This window comes from Corythoichthys intestinalis, chromosome 3, assembly GCF_030265065.1.
Source record: "Corythoichthys intestinalis isolate RoL2023-P3 chromosome 3, ASM3026506v1, whole genome shotgun sequence".
NCBI lineage: Eukaryota > Metazoa > Chordata > Actinopteri > Syngnathiformes > Syngnathidae > Corythoichthys > Corythoichthys intestinalis.
Window position 1 is genome coordinate 6545422 of NC_080397.1, and position 18748 is coordinate 6564169.

Sequence of the window (18748 nt, forward strand, 5' to 3'; positions counted from 1 at the left end):
CATCACTGCCGCGAACACTCTTTATTTATTTATTTATTTAACAGCAATGATTGATTTTACAATTCCAAAGGCAATTTGGTATAACATTCAAACACCGTGCTGACTCCTTAATTATTTTTTTTCTTCTTTGAGGGTAAATAGACAGCAGCCAACGGTGTTTGAGGTTCCTTATCGCCACCGCGTGGACATATTTTTCGTGCATTACTGCAGTCAGTTGTGGGATATATACAGCTATGAAGTGACCATCGTCGATCACTAAGCCCCCAAGGGTCTCACCAAGTTCACTTCAGCTGTTTAGAGAAATGGAACAGCCCTTAAACGGAACCACGGACTTAAAGATTTGTAGGCTCTAATAAGCCACAATTGTTTCTTTTACTAAAATATGTTATTAGAAACACATAAAATATTGCCATTGATTTAAAGCATTAATGTGAAGTAAGGATGGCCAACCATGTTTTTGAATAATATCAATGGCTAAACAGTTATAAGCATATTTTCGTTATTTTTTTAACGCAACCCTTCCAGATTCTTTGTTTAACCCATAGCAACGCCCTTGACAACGAAAATGCTTTTCTGCGGGAATCTTCGGAAATCTTCAGAAATTACGTCACACCTAGAAGTGCGAGGGAAGTCCGCCATAGAGCAGTATTGTTTGTTGCATTGCTTCTCGGCAAGATGCCACGGCGTTATGTGGCGATGTTTTGTTCTCACTCAAACGAAAAGTTGTATGAGTGGCCAAAGGATAGCAGGGCACGTAAATGGACATCTTTCATTCGCACGAAGCGAATGAATTTCACACCATCATCGAGTAGTCTTCTCTGCTGCAAACACTTCGAAGATGCCTGCTTCCTTAACCGGTCTGCTTATGATCAAGGATTTGCCAAAAAGTAAGTGTGATTTTTGGATAGATGACTGATGACTTTGTCAAAGCATAGCTGCCTACTGTTGTGGAATGAACAGTATAAGCTAGCGACGTTAGCCGAAAGTTAACTCGTGGCAATCCCCGATCATAGTTGTTGTTGCGTTCGCTAGGTTAAGCGTGTTTAAATTGTGCGTCATCTACGGTCTTTTCTGAAAGGGTTAATCCACTGTCAATCGGGAAACGGGTGTGGATGTGCATATAAACGGGTCGTCGTCGCGGTAATTTACGGTCACGTTGCAGTAAGAGACACACACCGCCGGTGAGTTTGTGCACATTTATTTGTATTTTTATAATGTATTTCCACCTTCATGCTTCAAGCATTGCATTGCATTTGTACGGTTCGGCGTTTCTTTCACGGTTATCGCTTGATAGCCTTCTAGTTTGTTTCGCGAGAGCCGCTGACAGGTGACAATTTAGTGTGCTGGCATTGAGTCAATCTCGCAGCGAATCAGCGAGCGCGCAGGTCACGCAGTGAATCATGGGAAATGTAGTCTCGGGATAACACTGAAGTGGTGCTTTGTAATCTGTTCGCTTGTGTAAAAAAACTACATTTCCTCACGCCATTAGACGCCACTTCCTGCCGAGAGCTGTGCCGAGCTGTGTTCTTACTTTTCCATAAGAACTGCTCCATGTGCTAATAAAGAGACAAAGTTGTCAGCACGTCATGTGTCCGATACATTTGTAAACAAAAAACTCATAACAAGACACTATGCACGATCCGTTTAAGAGACGCTGGAGTAGGAGGCGAAGAGGAGATCAGCGAGAAGCAAAACTTCGCGGTCGAATGTGGCGGCAGTCCGCTATTATTTTGTTTTCTTATTGTTGCAACAATAAAGTGGAGAAAGCCATTGACGACTCATCTCCTTCTTTCCCCCCCAACGTTTTTATATTATTATTTTATATGCACGAGAGCTGCCGGATCTGTCAAAATGAACATGAAGTCTGATTTTTTTTTTAACAATGTCATCAGATAGACAAAAACATAAAATTATGTGCAAATGCCTGCATCTTCAAATCATGAAAATAATAACAGCCTTTATCTTACCAATCTCGATGGGTCTTGTCTCCATTCCATGTCAGGTAGTCTAGGCACATTGTTTGCATCCTGATTAGCGTCTGGCTAATACATGTTAGGTCCAACATAAAATTCCAAGCTCCTCTTCTTCCTCCAACTCTTCAAAAACTTGGATCTCCTCCCTTGCGCTCGATGTATCGCTTATATCGCTGTTTGAATCATTGTTTGAAGGGCTTTGTATGGCGGCCGTATGTATGGAGCTGCCATCGCTGTTCCCGGTGTGACGTATTACTTCCAGGTTCGTCCCCTTTCAGGCTCGAACTTCGGAAACGCGATTATTTTGTCAAATATACAACATATAAATTATTTTTTTCATGCTTTATTTGTTGGACAATGTTTAATTACTTTACTTGTGACCCTATTTGGCATGTGAAGAAATTACTTCACATTACTGCTTTAAAAATCTACAGTATGTAGTACATGTTTTGACCTTCGTAGGGCACCATGTTTTACGCGCGCAATGCACGCTGTGGGTGATGGTGCAGTTGAGCTGAACTGGGAGAATAGCTGTGCAAGTATAATAATAAAAACAGTAATAATACATTTTATTTCAAAGCGCCTTTCAAACAATCAAGGACACTGTACAATAGAGAATAAAAATTAACAAACGCAAATTAAAAGCAGAATACAAGCAATAAAAAATTAAGAAGACATTGAGATAAAATAAAGTGTGTAAAGATGAATGGCAGGATTTTTGTCACATTCTGCTGCTGGTCAGATTGTGCATTTACAGAGCTGTGGGATGAGTTCCCGACGTCGAACCTGCATCCAATTCCAACTCATCAGCAATGTCTTTAAACCGATCCTAGGCGGCTTGCCGAGATATTGCCTATAGACCTCATTCACGTGACGTCACAACATCGCCCCCTGACTTGTGCCGCCATATTGTTCGTCAGCTGATCGTGTTTACATGTTAGCACTACGTACATTCCTCCTATTACTGTGTGTTTTTCTGCTTGTCCAAGGAATCACCGCCTAGTAAACGAACCCAAAAACCTTCCTGACAATCGTTAACATTGTTTAATCAAAATGGTGAAGGCATGTGTGGCAGTTGGTTGCAGTAACAGGGAATATAAACGGAGAGACTTGAAGTTCTATCGTATAGACCCTACCCACGTGACGTCACAACTCCGCTCTCCTGAATGGTACCGCCCAATTGTCCGTCAAAACATAGTGTTAACCTGTTACGACTACGTACATTCCTCCTATTTACGGCGTGTTTTTCTGCTCCTTAACATTAATAATCAAAATGGTGAAGGCGTGTGTGGCTGTTGGTTGCACTAACAGAGAAGATGGAAGGAGAGACTTGAAGTTTTACCGTATTCCGAGGGATCCAAAGAGGAGAGCGAAATGGACGGCTGCAATTCGACGTGAAAACTGGGCACCAAAAAAATCACCACAGACTATGTAGTAGTCATTTTATATCCGGTAAGATGCATTTAAGATATACTTAGAGGGTTTTGGGCTGACAAATAACCACAATTAAGATCATTGCTAGGCTAATCGCCGACAACATACACGTATGTATGTAGTGAGAGTGCTATCGCTAAACCATATAAACATTAAAAGCCTTAACTCCATTGACAAACGACATGAAATACATTAGACTTGACAGTGGATGTTAGCAATAACAAAAGATTTTGAATTGAAAATTTCGTAACTCACCTTTCCAAGCACAAGATAGATTCCTGCCGAATTTTCGTGGACGAGGACCTGTTTCACCCAACCAGCAACGAAGTATTTATAAGCCTCCAAGCTCTTGAAGTTTTTCAAATTTTCGTGAGAATAGGCTGATTTTGTGTGGACAAGATAATTGTAAATATCAGCGTAGCAGATGTCAGGCAGACAGGGCGAAGACAGTGGGTCGAAAAACATCGATTTGGGCATCAAATATGGATCTGGCGACTGTATAGAACGAAGCTTTTCCACATAACGCCTTTTATGCAACACATCCAGTGAGTTTACGGCATCAGAAAGCACCGGGTCTTCCATGAAATGCATTTTAAATTCCTCGATCAATTGAAACCAATGCTAATACAGAGACAAAATGACGGACAAGTGGGCGGAACCATATAGCGAGCACGTGGTTTTGTGACGTCGGTGGGTAGGGTCTATACCGAGAGACCTGAAGAGGAGATGGACTGCTGCAATTAGATGACAAAACTGGGCACCAAACGATCACCACAGACTATGTAGTAGTCATTTTATGTCTGGTAAGATGAATTTAATATATATTTAGAGGGTTTTGGGCTGACAAATGACCACAATTAAGATCATTGCGAGGCTAATCGCCGACAACATACAGTTTCAGTTTCAAATTCAAGATGTTTATTTCTTTCTTTTCTTCCACCATCATTATTTTTTGAATACAAATTTTGGTGGGACCAAGTGAAAGAAGCTGGCTTCACATTTACACAGTATATGGCCACATTTATATTATTATTCTAAATCTTTATTTAAAAAGATGACAACCCTCTGAGTCCAGACTATGTACCTTCAATATTTTGATTCATCAAATCCCCTGTCGAACGAGCAAGGAAAGAGATGGCAGAGAAATTTGCAAGACAGTAAAAATTAAAGAGAAAAAGACTGGAAAATTTCCGTTGTAACAATGCAGTGGATGCAGTGTTGGAGCTTTCAAAAGAGTTGTTGAGAACAGAGTTTGTGTCAGGATGTAGAGATGGCTCTTAATGTTTTTCAAACTTTCGTGAGAATAGGCTGACTTCGTATGGACAAGATAGTGTTAGATATCCAGATAGGAGATGTCAGGCAGAGACGGCGAAGACAGCGGGTTGAAAAACATCGATTTGGGCATCAGATATGGATCTGGCGACTGGATTGACCAAAGCGTTTCCAAATAACGGCTTTTATGCAACTCATCCAATGAGTTTACAGTGTCTGAAAGCACCGGGGCTTCCATAATTTGCAAGTGAATCCACCTTTAGAAACTACGATCATTGACAATACGGACACACAATGACGGACAATATGGCGGCACAATAAAGCGATCACGTGATGGTGTGACGTAGGTGAATGGGGTCCATAGCCATTTTACAGTTTGTAGTTGCATCCTTGCTTTGGTTTTTCGTTCGTCTGCCACTCACCACAATTGAGCTTGTTTTTCTTTGTTTTTTTTAAATTTTTTAATTTTTTCCCGACCTACTGTCACGGAACCTTTTTTTTGTCTCCCTTTTCGGAATACCGTCTTTTTTGTTTGTATGCGGCGAGATGTCTTACACAATGCCCAGTGCGCTTCCCCACGCATGCGCCCTTAGGTTAAAAGCACCGAGTACTCACTATTTTCGTTTTTATTGAGTCTTTTATTCCCTCAGAATACTTTTTGCATGTGTTTCCCTCTCATACTTTTAAGCATTGTGTTTTCTTGCGGTATCATTTAAGCAGATTGTTGATCTGTTGATCACATTCGTCACATAGCGTATTTAAACCACTCTTATTTGATAGAGCTACATTTAAGTTATTTTGTTAAGTAATTTTAGTACGTTCTGCCTGTATGCATCTCGACAAAACAAGTTGAAAGCGCACGGTAGTACTTTAGTAGGTAAATTCCCCTCTTGTACGACATTTCGCCGATGTAGGACATTTTGGCAGAACACCAGTTTTGTCCTTCTCTTGTCTCATCCCATCTCTCCTGTTCATTTTGCTTTTGCTGCTCATTTTGTGAAATATCGACAGTGCTGTCCTGCTCAATAATATTCCTCTCGGGTTCGATTGAAAGGGCTAAACAGATTACATGTTTATGTCGTTAGTCATACTCCAAAAGCCCGGCAGCGCTTCCAGTTGACGTCACTGCCCACAGTGTATTGCGGCATCAACATCAATGTCAATCTACTAGTTAAACTACTAATTTTACAAATTTTATCAAAACAAAAACATGAAGAGGGGTTTTAATATCAAATTATTATAGCTCTACCAATATTTATATTTTAAGAAGTACGGGTCTTTCTATTTGTGGGTCTCTTTAAGATGGCGGCGGGCATTCCCCTGAGGGTACATGCTGACGGCAAGTGAGCGTAGGCAACTAAAACTGTTTATGAAACGCAGCCCATGTCTAGAATTTGGCCTACATTTGTGTGTGATTGAGAAGTTAACATTAAGCAGCTAAATTTTGCAAATGTAGCAATGAAGTGGAGAAAAGAGGATGTCAAACTAAATATAATTCCTGTTTGTCACATCCTGTCCTGTCTCTCTTGATGTAAAATGCTCAGGTGGACAACAAACACAAGGAGGATAAGGTCACACTTTGTGTGTGTGTGTGTGTGGGTGTGTTTGTTTGTGAGTGAACTAGAATGAGGAGGCAATTGCTTCACTGTGTGTGTTCAATTGTACACCCGTGGTCACCTTCTCATTCGACCGAATGGTGAAGTGACTCAAAACCTTTGATTAAGAGGGATTGTGTGTGTTTGTGTTTTTTTGTTTCGTGTACATTGGGGTAAATGTTTTTTTCTTACCTTATTTTCGTTGCCCAAAGATTGAAGAGGAAAAGGTGAGCCACCACAGCAAACATTTGACAATATTTTTATTTTTCTAAGATATTGTTTGTAGACATAATAAAATAACACAAATCATATCAATCATCTTTTTCTTATTATTTCTTCAGTTGGAATCTGATAAGCAAACGGTGTGTGTATTTATTTATTTATTTTTATTAATGCTGAACCCTCTTTTTAACCAAACATAACACTTTTGTTATTTTTCATCTTTACACAGTTGGAATCTGAGGAAAAGGTGTGTTTGTCTTTTTTTTTTTTTCATCTGTTGCGTATCTTATTTTTGTGTATCTGTGTGATGCTTCTACCACAATGAAATTACATTATCCACAAATTTGTCCTGTCAGGATTGCGTGTGTGTGTTAGTGTTCTGATGTGTGCGTTGTATTATTTCAGGCTGAGAAGAAAGATAAAGAGAAGCAGGTCTGTTGCTTTCTTTTGTGTTATTTTTGTTAAGCGTTAACTCCTTCCCTTTCGCCTCGTGAACGTTCTCGTTCTTTTACTCGCCTTCAAAGCAGATTGAAAGTAGAAAAACACTACGGCAGTCAACCCCTCATATCCCACCTGGCATCATTTAATTCCAATCCTCTTATGATTTTCGGCCCACAATTCAATTCAGTGTGTGTGCGTTTGTTGTAGTTGGACACGGAGGCTGCTGACATCCTTAATGACCTCCAAGTGAAACTCAACGACGTACTTGACAACTTTAGTGCGGTCTTTGCCAAGAGGTAACACACTTACATAATATATTCACACATTGGCAGCCATTGATGGCTATCAACGTCCAATCCATTTTGACTGGGATTGAATGATCGTTGCCATAAAGGACATTTGTCGCCGTCAATGGCACCCAAATGGTTAAGGGAGCAGTATGTAAGATTGGTGGCCAAAAATGGTACTGCTACCAGGATCAAAATATTGAATCTCAGCTGTGCTTCGCAATGGAGAATCAAGCTGCGTTATCATACCAATGTTGCAATTCAATCAGAAACTACGAAATTCAATTTCTGGAGTAATTGTTGGGGTAAATTTGTTGTGCTGGTCAGTATATTTGTAATACAAGTACACATGAGTACACATACTTGTCGTACAAGTACGTACGAGTACATGTACTAGATGTAGAAGTACACGTACTTGGAGTACGAGTACTTGTAATACATGTATTTGTAGTACAAGTGCACGTACTTCTAGTACAACGGCACCTACTTGTAGTGCATGTACTTGTACTGTAGTACAGTGTTTCTCAATTATTTTCTGTTGCACCCCTACCAGGAAGAAGTATAGGTTTCGCGCAACTCTGCCGCCACTAAATAGTATTATTTGTCTATAAAATTAATTTTATTACAAGTACACATTGACATAACCTTGTATCATTTTTAATATAAAAGAAAAAAGAAATACAGATCAACTTACAATAAGATACATTATCAACATTGTTTTGTTTGTAACAGAAAAGACTTAAAGCGCATCAATTTGCCTGAATAAAAAAAAAGTCACTCCCAAACTGTAAAAATACACTCAAGGAACATTTTTTGACCATTTGATACTGAAAAATAAAAATAATAATACAGTGCCTTGCAAAAGTATTCGGCCCCCTTGAATCTTGCAACCTTTCGCCACATTTCAGGCTTCAAACATAAAGATATGAAATTTAAATTTTTTGTCAAGAATCAACAACAAGTGGGACACAAACGTGAAGTGGAACAACATTTGTTGGATAATTTAAACTTTTTTAACAAATAAACTGAAAAGTGGGGCGTGCAATATTATTCGGCCCCCTTGCGTTAATACTTTGTAGCACCACCTTTTGCTCCAATTACAGCTGCAAGTCGCTTGGGGTATGTTTCTATCAGTTTTGCACATCGAGAGACTGACATTCTTGCCCATTCTTCCTTGCAAAACAGCTCCAGCTCAGTGAGGTTGGATGGAGAGTGTTTGTGAACAGCAGTCTTCAGCTCTTTTCACAGATTCTCGATTGGATTCAGGTCTGGACTTTGACTTGGCCATTCTAACACCTGGATACGTTTATTTTTTAACCATTCCATTGTAGATTCCGCTTTATGTTTTGGATCATTGTCCTGTTGGAAGATAAATCTCCGTCCCAGTCTCAGGTCTTGTGCAGATACCAACAGGTTTTCTTCCAGAATGTTGCTGTATTTGGCTGCATCCATCTTCCCGTCAATTTTAACCATCTTCCCTGTCCCTGCTGAAGAAAAGCAGGCCCAAACCATGATGCTGCCACCACCATGTTTGACAGTGGGGATGGTGTGTTCAGGGTGATGAGCTGTGTTGCTTTTACGCCAAACATATCGTTTTGCATTGTGGCCAAAAAGTTCAATTTTGGTTTCATCTGACCAGAGCACCTTCTTCCACATGTTTGGTGTGTCTCCCAGGTGGCTTGTGGCAAACTTTAAACGAGACTTTTTATGGATATCTTTGAGAAATGGCTTTCTTCTTGCCATTCTTCCATAAAGGCCAGATTTGTGCAGTGTACGACTGATTGTTGTCCTATGGACAGACTCTCCCACCTCAGCTGTAGATCTCTGCAGTTCATCCAGAGTGATCAAGGGCCTCTTGGCTGCATCTCTGATCAGTTTTCTCCTTGTTTGAGAAGAAAGTTTGGAAGGACGGCCGGGTCTTGGTAGATTTGCAGTGGTCTGATGCTCCTTCCATTTTAATATGATGGCTTGCACAGTGCTCCTTGAGATGTTTAAAGCTTGGGAAATCTTTTTGTATCCAAATCCGGCTTTAAACTTCTCCACAACAGTATCTCGGACCTGCCTGGTGTGTTCCTTGGTTTTCATAATGCTCTCTGCACTTTAAACAGAACCCTGAGACTATCACAGAGCAGGTGCATTTATACGGAGACTTGATTACACAACAGTGGATTCTATTTATCATCATCGGTCATTTAGGACAACATTGGATCATTCAGAGATCCTCACTGAACTTCTGGAGTGAGTTTGCTGCACTGAAAGTAAAGGGGCCGAATAATATTGCATGCCCCACTTTTCAGTTTTTTATCTGTTAAAAAAGTTTAAATTATCCAATAAATGTTGTTCCACTTCACGATTGTGTCCCACTTGTTGTTGATTCTTGACAAAAAAATTAAATTTCGTATCTTTATGTTTGAAGCCTGAAATGTGGCGAAAGGTTGCAAGATTCAAGGGGGCCGAATACTTTTGCAAGGCACTGTAAATTCAGATTGATAGGCAACATTAACTCATGAGGGCAATATGCCAAGCAATTTGTCCGAAAAAACAGAACTAAATCGAACAAACATTGAACAGAGGGAGAGTTTTTATTTTTGCTGCAGGAAGTTTCATCTCCTTTGCTATCGCGTGGTGTTATTTTGCACCGAGTTTTTGCAACCGTTTTCGCAAAAAAAAAAAAAAAAATCAAATGGCTTATCAATGTGATTGTGGTCTAATGTCTTTAAGTGACATCTTAATTGGTTTGGCTTCCTGCTGTCCGCTGAAAACATTTCTGGTCTTTCCTCGTCCACCACTGTATTAAAAGTCAAAGCCAAACACTACATCCACTTGTTCATATTTCCTCGTCTTGGCTCTTCATATCTCCAGTGCTCTTTGTTGTGTGTGTGCTCTTGTTTGGTTAAAAAATACCGCGCACTCGGAAAGTGAGAGTGCCACTGCCACCCACTGAGTGGATGTGCAATTACACCTTATTCTAGTACAGCAAAAATGTATGTTCCCCGAGGTCACATGCACTCGGCATTGCTCTGGGGAGCGCACCCCACTATTTGTGAAGTACTGCTGTAGTACAAGTGCATGTACTTGTAGTATACAAGTGCATGGCGTATATGCATATTCTTGTCATATTTTTGCAAACAAGCTCTGGAAACCTGAACGAAGAAAAGGAACTTGTCATATTTGGGTGATTGGTGGAGGGTGGAACATCGGTCGTAAGCACAGAATCAAAACAATAAAAACTTTTACGGGTTGACAATCGACTTTTAAAATTGGAACATTTCGGCTTAATCATTCTTTCCTATCTATTGAATTATTAGGGCCATTAAATGAATAATTGAAGTGCAGATCTTACGTATTGCTCCTTTAAGAACAACTGTATTTGCAACTAAGTGCTACACATTGTAAATACACCCCAACATCAGAAAACATCACATCATTTAAAAGACTACGTACACAATGTATCACATTGACAGCTTTTTCTTACTTCTGGTTGTTTTTAGCCTAGGGACACGCATCAGCACGTGCATGCGTCAGATGGCTGAGCTTCTGTACCAGATGAGGGGCCCCCCCAACCCCAAGACAGCTGAGGGGGACGCCGACGCCATGCTGAGACCTCTCATGGACTTCCTAGACACCAAGTAACGACACATTCAAATTTGGATTATCGTGATTATGTTCTCATATTGTTTTGTTTTGCATGTTGCCATGCGTAGACTCAGTGTTTTTGCTGACGTGTGCGAGAAAGCAGTCCTGAAAAAAATCCTGAAGGACTTGTGGAAAGCGGTCCTAAGCGGTCTAGAGAAGAACATCGTGTTGCCACAGGCAAACGACAGCCTGGTAATTTTTAATTCTTGCTTTGTACTAACTTTGTTGATTGAGTACTACTTGTGTGATACTATGTTAGAGCTGGGTGAAAAAAAAAATCCATGTAGTCGATTAAAGATGACACAGTTGATCATGGAGATCTAAACACAATTTTTTCCCCCATCATTCATCTCGAGCTTAAAATCGCCCAGCTCTGGACTGTATGTGGTTATACAAGATAAGCTTGATGCTCTCATCTACTGGTGGTATTAAAAAGTAGTAGTTTCATACAAGGGCGTAGGTTTGGTAGAGACGCTAAAACAGCATAACCTGGATGTACACTTTTTGCTGGAGACAGGACATTAATAAGACCAAACAGATAGGCTGAAAGAACAGGGGGTCAGGGCTACATTTCTCACAAACATGCTGATGTGTTTCCTGCAGTATGTAAAAATGAAAAAAGTTGAAATTGTTATTTTCATGGGAGGAATTTATTGTTCAAAATGGGGGAATTCCCCCTTGCTTCATATTAAGGAAATTTATTTTATTTTATGTTTTGGGGTGGAGGCGGCTACTACATAGCCTATACATGGAACTACATGTTAGCCTTCAATGTCCTTCACCACAACAGTAATACATTGCTTCAAATTGTTGTCTCTTTCATCTTGTTCTCCCTTATTTTCATCTCTAAAGTGCATCAGTGGGTTGAGGAGTTATGGAAAAAATTGAAATCGGGATTAATTAAACTTTGTACCCTGATTATGATTAATGTATGATTATCTGAAAAAAAATGTCTGCATAGGCTGCAAATAAAAATATTTCTAAATAATTAATGTAGAAAATAAATACATTTTAATTATTGATTGAAATGTACAAACAGGTATTTGGTTTCAAAAGTGTAAAGTCACTTCATTCAAATACTTGAATACTTATTGTTTACAAGATATATTTATATACTTAATGTTTACTGGTAAATAAATCAACGAGAAACTGTTCATTTGTATGTCATGCATTGATTCAGATTTTCAAATTATATGACGGTGAGCTTGGGCGAATTTATCGTTATCGAGGTAAATCTGCTCAATTTACCATGGTAAGTACTTAAGGCCATATTGCCCAGCTCTTTTCTATAGTTTCCAGCAGAGTTCACGCCATTTCTCATAGTTTAATTAACATTAATAGTAGAAAACATGCAGGAGGACACTTCTCCCCAAGCAGCTTCCTACTTGAGTTATGCAGGTTAGCAAGTTCACATAGTTTAATGTTATGCTAACTCTGATGCAGGTCGGACTTTCAATAGCAAAATTAGTGGCGTTTTCCCCACAACATTGACCTCTTTTTACATTGCTTACAGTGGCTGCTGCTGCTGCTGGCTGGCAAAAAAAACTTCTAATATTCTTCTTCTTGGAAGGGGGCAGAGGAGGCAGCATTTTGTCAGCATGAATCTATCTGGGGGGGGGGTGTCAAGTCATCAGCCAATCAAACGTGCGTTTGAAGCGGGGAAAAAATTGACCGTCTCATTCAGCAAGTAAAAAGGGTCATTTTTTCCCCCAAGACATTTCTGCCTGTCAAAACTGTTGCCACTTCCAGGATCACCACTTTTATGCACAAGCAGTCTAGTCCAGGTTGCGGCTTCCAGGAAATATACGAAGTGCCAAACCATATGCTTCTATTTGCTATCTTCCAAGTGGTGAGAGCACAACTGAGCATCGATTGTAACATCCCAAGTAATGATGTTAGGCTTCCATTGTTTTATAAAGATTTATTTCAATCACAACACGGCGCCTGCACGTAAAAGCAGAGCATGCTCTCCCTTCCACTCTCGCTCCTGTGTGATGAGTTTAATTGCGATCACGAAAAAAACAGTGATCACAAAATAATGACAGTCTAGAAGGAATAGTAATTTCGAAATTTTCCGCGGGCTAGGAATGAGTTTCCGTTTCAGAGGTAAACCGCGCGGGCGATGACGTTAACACATGAGGCTTCTCCTTTTTACGCATGCATAGTTTGTGCAAATGCAGGCGTACCTCGCAGAAGTGGGGAGGCACCTTAAACGAAGTGTGGATAGGTATAAAAATAGTCGGCAAAATACCCTGGAGTAAATTATCCGTCCTACTGTAGACATAGCCTAAATTATCTGTATACATGAACTCATTATATAATGCAAATAAAGTTGCTTAAAAGTTGGTCGTGACAATTTGAGCATCCTGAAAACTTTGTGTTTTGTCACTATCGCCCTGATGCAAACCTACGCCCTTGTTTGGGAATGATGTAGAATAGTAATGTAGGAATTTTAAATTGGGAAAGTTTTGTGAATGTGGAATGGGATTTATTTGGAACTATTTTTACACTGTGTGATTAAGAATGAATGAAGTGAAAATGCCGATTTGTGGCAAATGTGTAGGTACATGTTGTATTTCGAATAGCTTGAACCACTAAAGAAAAGTTCAAAGATAAAAAAAAAAAAAATACATTTAAAAAAAGTAGAATCACTGGCATGTCCAAGCATTCACACAATTATGATGCATGTTGCAAATCATTTGTGCTGTTGTCTTTGTAGGGTGCGCAGATCCTCACCGCTGCCAAAGGACTCTCCAACCTCAAGGTAACATCTAATTTGATGATGATGATTAAGATCATGGCTGTGAGCACGCATTTGTCCTTTAGGGCGGCGGCGGTGGCGGCGAAGCCAAAACGCTGACGCCCAAGCAGTGCGCAGTGATGGACGCCGGCTTGGAGAGCCTCAAGGTAGGCTGTACAAATACGTTTTACTTAGTTCAACTTAATTTCATTGGAATTCTTGACCTTGTAGCAATACTTCCATGCTGGCGGGAATGGGCTGAAGAAATCGTTTGTGGAAAAAAGTCCAGAGCTGGCATCTCTGCGTTACGCTTTGTCGCTTTACTCATTGAGCACAGACGCTCTCATCAAGACATTCGTCAGCACGCAGCGCCAGCAAGGTGGCAATACCCCACACACACGCACACCTAAACGAGCAATATGTAAGATTTACACTTCGTTTTATTAGTTGGCCCTAATCTTTCAATAGTCATTAAATAAACATTTTCTTGGGAAATACTTTTAACACAGTTCTCAATTATTAAGACGAGATTTTCTAATTTCAAAAGTCACTTGTCAGCCCTTTTAAAAGCCCTTTTACTACAAATACATGTACTTGCGTGTACTTGCGCTACAAGCACGTTTGAGTGTAGTGCATGTACTTTCACTACAGTTGCGTGTACATGCACTACAGGTACGTGTACATGCACTACAGGTACGTGTATATGCGCTACAGGTACGTGTACTTGAGCTACAGGTATGTGTACTTGAGTGTACTTGAGCTACAGGTATGTGTACTTGAGTTTACTTGAGCTACAGGTATGTGTACTTGAGCTTCAGGTACATGTACTTGCGAGTACATGCGCTACAGGTACGTGTACTTGCGCTACAGGTACGTGTACTTGCACTAAAGTTACGTGTACTGTACTTGCGTGTACATGCGCTACAGGTATGTGTACTTCAGCTACAGATACAGTATGTGTACTTGAGCTACAGGTATGTGTACTTGAGTGTACTTGAGCTACAGGTACGTGTGCTTGCGAGTACATGCGCGACAGGAACGTGTACTTGAGTGTAATTGCAGTACAGGTACGTGTACATGCGCTACAGGTACATGTACTTGAGTTACAGATATGTGTCTTTGAGTGTACTTGAACTACAGGTACATGTACAGTGTTTGCAAGTACATGCGCAACAGGTACATGTACTTGAGTGTACTTGCAGTACAGGTACGTGCACTTGCGCTACAGGTACGTGTGCTTGCACTAAAGTTAGTGTACTGCGTGTACATGCTCTACAGGTACGTGTACTTGAGCTACAGGTATGTGTACTTGACCTACAGGTACATACTGTATACTTGCGAGTACGTGTACTTGAGTGTACTTGCAGGACAGGTACGTGCACTTGCGCTACAGGTGTGTGCATTTGCGCTACAGGTACATGTACTTGAGTGTACTTGCACTAAAGTTTGGTGTACTTGCGTGTACATGTGCTACAGGTATGTGCACTTGAGCTACAGGTACATGTGCTTGCGAGTACATGCGCTACAGGAACGTGTACTTGAGTGTAATTGCAGTACAGGTACGTGCACTAGCGCTACAGGTACAGTGCCTTGCAAAAGTATTCGGCCCCCTTGAACCTTGCAACCTTTCGCCACATTTCAGGCTTCAAACATAAAGATATAAAATTTTAATTTTTTGTCAAGAATCAACAACAAGTGGGACACAATCGTGAAGTGGAACAACATTTATTGGATAATTTAAACTTTTTTAACAAATAAAAAACTGAAAAGTGGGGCGTGCAATATTATTCGGCCCCCTTGCGTTAATACTTTGTAGCGCCACCTTTTGCTCCAATTACAGCTGCAAGTCGCTTGGGGTGTGTTTCTATCAGTTTTGCACATCGAGAGACTGACATTCTTGCCCATTCTTCCTTGCAAAACAGCTCGAGCTCAGTGAGGTTGGATGGAGAGTGTTTGTGAACAGCAGTCTTCAGCTCTTTCCACAGATTCTCAATTGGATTCAGGTCTGGACTTTGACTTGGCCATTCTAACACCTGGATACGTTTATTTTTGAAACATTCCATTGTAGATTTGGCTTTATGTTTTGGATCATTGTCCTGTTGGAAGATAAATCTCCGTCCCAGTCTCAGGTCTTGTGCAGATACCAACAGGTTTCCTTCCAGAATGTTCCTGTATTTGGCTGCATCCATCTTCCCGTCAATTTTAACCATCTTCCCTGTCCCTGCTGAAGAAAAGCAGGCCCAAACCATGATGCTGCCACCACCATGTTTGACAGTGGGGATGGTGTGTTCAGGGTGATGAGCTGTGTTGCTTTTACGCCAAACATATCGTTTTACATTGTGGCCAAAAAGTTCAATTTTGGTTTCATCTGACCAGAGCACCTTCTTCCACATGTTTGGTGTGTCTCCCAGGTGGCTTGTGGCAAACTTTAAACGAGACTTTTTATGGATATCTTTGAGAAATGGCTTTCTTCTTGCCACTCTTCCATAAAGGCCAGATTTGTGCAGTGTACGACTGATTGTTGTCCTATGGACAGACTCTCCCACCTCAGCTGTAGATCTCTGCAGTTCATCCAGAGTGATCATGGGCCTCTTGGCTGCATCTCTGATCAGTTTTCTCCTTGTTTGAGAAGAAAGTTTGGAAGGACGGCCGGGTCTTGGTAGATTTGCAGTGGTCTGATGCTCCTTCCATTTCAATATGATGGCTTGCACAGTGCTCCTTGAGATGTTTAAAGCTTGGGAAATCTTTTTGTATCCAAATCCGGCTTTAAACTTCTCCACAACAGTATCTCGGACCGGCCTGGTGTGTTCCTTGGTTTTCATAATCCTCTCTGCACTTTAAACAGAACCCTGAGACTATCACAGAGCAGGTGCATTTATACGGAGACTTGATTACACACAGGTGGATTCTATTTATCATCATCGGTCATTTAGGACAACATTGGATCATTCAGAGATCCTCACTGAACTTCTGGAGTGAGTTTGCTGCACTGAAAGTAGAGGGGCCGAATAATATTGCACGCCCCACTTTTCAGTTTTTTATTTGTTAAAAAAGTTTAAATTATCCAATAAATGTTGTTCCACTTCACGATTGTGCCCCACTTGTTGTTGATTCTTGACAAAAAATAAATAAATTTCATATCTTTGTTTGAAGCCTGAAATGTGGCGAAAGGTTGCAAGATTCAAGGGGGCCGAATACTTTTGCAAGGCACTGTATGTATATTTGCGCTACAGGTACGTGCACTTGCACTAAAGTTACATGTACTTTGGTGTACATGCGCTACAGGTACATGTACTTGAGCTACAGATATGTGTTTTTGAGTGTACTTGAACTACAGGTACATGTACAGTACTTGCAAGTACATGCGCTACAGGTACCTGTACTTGAGTGTACTTGCAGTACAGGTACGTGCACTTGCGCTACAGGTACGTGTGCTTGCACTAAAGTTACGTGTACTTGCGTGTACATGCGCAACAGGTATGTGTACTTGAGCTACAGGTATGTGTACTTGAGCTACAGGTACAGTACATATACTTGCGAGTACATGGGCTACAGGTACGTGTACTTGAGTGTACTTGCAGTACAGGTACGTGCACTTGCGCTACAGGTGTGTGCATTTGTGCTACAGGTACGCGTATTTGAGTGTACTTGCGCTACATGTACGTGTACTTGCACTAAAGTTTGGTGTACTTGCGTGTAAATGAGCTACAGGTATGTGTACTTGAGCTACAGGTACAGTACATATACTTGCGAGTACATGGGCTACAGGTACGTGTACTTGAGTGTACTTGCAGTACAGGTACGTGCACTTGGGCTACAGGTGTGTGCATTTGTGCTACAGGTACCCGTACTTGATTATACTTGCGCTATAGGTACGTGTACTTGCACTAAAGTTTGGTGTACTTGCGTGTACATGTGCTACAGGTACGTGTACTTGAGCTACAGATATGTGTACTTGAGTGTACTTGAGCTACAGGTACATGTACAGTACTTGCGAGTACATGCGCTACAGGTATGTGTACTTGAGTGTACTTGCAGTACAAGTACGTGCACTTGCGCTACAGGTATGTGCACTTGCGCTACAGGTACGTGTACTTCCGTGTACTTGCGCTACAGGTACCTCTACTTGTATAGCAGTTGCACGTACTGCAGATACGTGTATTTGCGCGTACATGCGCTGCAGGTGCGTGCGCACCTGTACTACAAGTACAGCAAAGCTTTCTCAAGAAATTGGTTTTCAGTATGTGATTGAAAAGAATCATTGGTATAATAACGTAGCTTGACTCTCCATTGTGAAGCACTTATCTGGCAGCCCTGGTTGCTGTACCATTTGTGGCCAACAATCTTACATATTGCTCCTTTAACATCGTATCAACTCACACGTGTGTGTATTCTTAGTGCACAGCGGCATGGGAATCAGAATCATGCCTAATGAGAAGATTCGACCCGATCGAGGTGAGCTCACAAGACTTTAACCGATTAGGCTCGCAAGTCCGTTTTGAAGAAAAGTGATTTTTTTTTAATAAGGTTCTGGCGTCGAAGAGCCCATCGGAGAAGTGGTCTTGCAGGTAGACGTCATGGCCAAGGAACGCAAAGTCAACGTGAAAGGTAAGCGCCGGCCACTCAGGATTCAAAAACTCGGCACAACGCACCTAACACACATCCGCGGCGGCCGTCTGGCAGTGATCGGCGTGAACGACGTGCACTGGCGGACATCCGGAATGTTCCGACCGTTTGTGGAGTTGTGGCTGCTGGGGCCGACTCTGGGCGACAAGAAACGCAAGTTCACCACCAAGTCCAAGAACAATTGCTGGAGCGCCAAGTTCAACGAGAGCTTCCAATTGTCAGTCATGTTGACGTGCACCTCACCACACTGAGCTAGCATAGACGGTTTTTAAAAGGCTGTTTTTTAATTATTGGGTTCACACTATTCTAGTTGGTCATACACGAGTGTCAACGATTGTGAGCCATATTTTTTCAATTTCTTGTAAGTCAGAACTTTTCTTAGTATCATCGATTTGAAGTCTAAGACAAAAAATTTCGGTCATCAAACAGTAGTAATATTTTTCTTTTTCAAAATATATCACATTTGAGTCTGAGTGCTGTTGATTGGAAGTACACATTTTTCCTAAGTGTCATCATTTAGGA

General features: G+C 41.0%; 1 protein-coding gene across 2 annotated transcripts in view; it reads left to right on the top strand.

The window, feature by feature from the left end:
• Positions 1–18748, top strand: part of LOC130912784 (uncharacterized) — a 239286-nt gene that overhangs the window by 209887 nt on the left and 10651 nt on the right. For both annotated transcript variants that reach the window (XM_057830826.1, XM_057830828.1), the window contains 9 exons: positions 7145–7233; positions 10716–10853; positions 10929–11052; positions 13580–13624; positions 13687–13767; positions 13832–13979; positions 17999–18055; positions 18128–18208; positions 18284–18443. In XM_057830826.1, the coding sequence (XP_057686809.1) occupies positions 7145–7233; positions 10716–10853; positions 10929–11052; positions 13580–13624; positions 13687–13767; positions 13832–13979; positions 17999–18055; positions 18128–18208; positions 18284–18443 (923 nt within the window). The remainder of the gene's footprint in view (positions 1–7144; positions 7234–10715; positions 10854–10928; positions 11053–13579; positions 13625–13686; positions 13768–13831; positions 13980–17998; positions 18056–18127; positions 18209–18283; positions 18444–18748) is intronic.